The sequence below is a fragment of the Gekko japonicus genome, unplaced genomic scaffold (genome assembly GCF_001447785.1).
Source record: "Gekko japonicus isolate JY-2015 unplaced genomic scaffold, Gekko_japonicus_V1.1 scaffold5949, whole genome shotgun sequence".
NCBI classification, from domain to species: Eukaryota; Metazoa; Chordata; class Lepidosauria; order Squamata; family Gekkonidae; genus Gekko; species Gekko japonicus.
In genome coordinates this window covers 34,408-37,068 of record NW_015159900.1, presented here as the reverse complement: position 1 = coordinate 37,068, position 2,661 = coordinate 34,408, and the positions used below count along the sequence as shown (strand labels likewise).

Genomic DNA, 2,661 nt, shown 5'->3' with positions numbered 1-2,661 from the left:
TCTGCATATTGCCCCCTTCCCCTCATTAGGACGTCACCACTCTTTGCCCTATAGCCTTAGCATAGAGGACGGACCCCAAGGGTTTATGGCCGTAAGCCAAGCCCAAAAACATAGCTTTTAAAAAGAGGAACACAGCCTTTGTTTCTCTGGTACCCATCCCCTCCCCACCTTGCAACTTAGGTGCTGCAGGTGATTCTGACTGTGTTCCCTGGAATCCGGACCAGGGAACCCGCACGTGGCTTGGCTGGTCTGGTCCGTGTGTTTTTGGAGTTCACCCGCTAGCCCTTAAGCTGCCCCATTCTTCTAAGAAGAGATTTCTTCTCAGCTGGAAACCTCAGATAAGCCATCTCTGGAGGAGGGTCCCCAGAACTCAAATGGCATTTTAAGCTGCTGGGACAAAAGTAATTCCCTCTGACCAGCGTCAGCAGATACTGTAAACAGTTGCAGCAATGATGCAGGCACCTACTGGTTGATGCCTGTGACATCAACAGAAGAGTGAAAAGCCCCCACTCATTCTCTCACACCAGCCAGTCCAACAAATCTCTCTCCCAACACCAAAATTTGTCCTCTCCTTATAAGGCTGTATGCCAAAGATATCATACTGTACAGTGCATGGGGGCAGGGAGGAACTTTATTAGACGGGACGAGAGATCACTCTTGACCTTATTATTTGTATGTGAAAATGTTCATTTCCCTCCCTCTGCAGAAAGACAATATTTTCTTACCTTCCTTCATCAATGAAGTCTACCACAAGGGTGCTAAGAATGAAGAGGATGAGGATGGCAATAAACATGTGGTAGATGGTTCGGATGTGGTCCACTTCAAACAGCTCACTGTTGAAGAAGTTCAAGGGAATAAGATGCACATTAGGACATTCAGGATGGGATACAAAATTGGGGAGGGGACATGGCTCAGTGGAAGAGTATGTAGTTGGCATGCAGAAGGTACCAGGTTCAGTCCCCGGCATCTCCAGCTAAAAAGGGCCAGACAGTAGGTGATGTGAAAGAACTTCGCCTGAGACCCTGGAGAGCTGTTGCTAATCAGAGTAGACAGTACCGACCTTGACAGACCAAGGGTCTGATTCAGTATAAGGCACCTTTATGTGTTCATGTTTGTTCCTACCTTTGTCATCCTCCAAGTGTTGATCCAAGTCCAGCAACCTCAAGAAATAACGCCTAAACATTACATTCGTACGTGAGGATTTGCACTGTCACTCCCTCCAAGGCTTACATTATTTCACCTTCCTTATAATATGGGATTGCTTTCTTTTGATGCACAATTCCCAAGAAAATCCAATTATCTGAAATTAGCCATGACACTGCATGAGCAAGTACTTTTCTAAATGCACTTTGAGGTTCTCTGGACCTTGTTTCTCAGACCTCTGCCAATTTGCACTAAGTGATGCTTTGCATCAACCTCCTTCCCAAGTGGTCAGGAAGAGATTTGGGAAGCTTCCCCAGTGAAGGTGGGAATGTCCCAAATCCATGCCTGAATCCATAATTTCAACTAGCAATTATTCAATTCAATTCAATTTATTACAGGTCTATATGACCGAAGTCTTGACCAAGAGGATACCAAAGGGGGATAAAATAGGTACATAAAATAGACATGAATGTGTCAAGGTACATAATCACAGTCACATAAAACCCAGGCTGAGCCCAGAGATTAAAAATTACCTAACTACACTTGGGGCGGAGCCAACTAACTAAAATCATCCAAAGATTAAAAGTCGGTGTCGAAGTTTTCAGAAGTGCTGGAATTTTCAATGCTTCTTGAGAGCAGCCACCTTAGCCAGGAACCGCGCCACGTTAGCTGTTATGAGTCCATCAGCATTTGAGTCAGATAACAGTGCTGAAAGCACCCAAGGTTGCGCGGGAAGATTCATCTTCGTAAGAATAGGAGAGATATAAGTGCCTCTAACTTGAGTCCAGTGGGGACAGCGAAACATCAGATGATCTAAGGTTTCAATTTCACCAGAATTGCACAGACAAAGGAACTAGCAATTATGTAAACGCAGCAAGAAAGTAGTGGGAGGAAACTGCCTCTTCCCAGTATTTTTGGAAAAGGGTTTCTGGAAATGTAACATAGATTATGAGCTAAGGCGTTCGAGTGAGATTTTGCAGGAGGGGAATTTGCAATCCCATCCTAAGCAGAGTTGTACCTTTTAAAACTCACTGACTTCAGTGGATTTAGAAGGATACAACGCATCTCAGGATTGCACTGCTGGAGCCTAAAACATAAAATCCAGCATACGAGGAGCACAACCATCTCTTTCACAAACCGCACAGAAATAAGAAGCTGCTTACACAAGAGTTGCTGTTGTGCAGCTCCTGTTTATTTCAATGGGAACTTCACAGTGCATTGGGTCCTCGGGGCCAGATCAGGCTGTCTTCTACTTGGCCTGTGCTTTTTATGTAGAAAGCACAAATCAATTGCCAACATCAACATAGGTTTGGGGATTTTTCTTTCGAAGCCTAATTGCAGGATGCTAGGCAGCATTCTAAAGAGCTGCATTTGCGCCACTCTTAGTACATCTGTAACAATTAGCTGGACAGGGCCTCCCACTGAAGCAAGTGCAGTTCCAATAATATTGTTATCTTTCATCATAAGAACATTTATAGGCTCCTCTAAACCTTCAGAGTGAGCTCTCGAAGGACACGG

General features: G+C 44.6%; 1 protein-coding gene across 1 annotated transcript in view; it reads right to left on the bottom strand.

Annotated features, from left to right (window-relative positions):
* The window catches only part of LOC107107994 (sterol O-acyltransferase 1-like), a gene marked incomplete at its 5' end in the record, with an annotated part of 8,377 nt that overhangs the window by 1,699 nt on the left and 4,017 nt on the right, over positions 1 to 2,661 (bottom strand). The window contains one exon of the mRNA XM_015408383.1: positions 726 to 833. Within this exon, the coding sequence (XP_015263869.1) occupies positions 726 to 833 (108 nt within the window). The remainder of the gene's footprint in view (positions 1 to 725; positions 834 to 2,661) is intronic.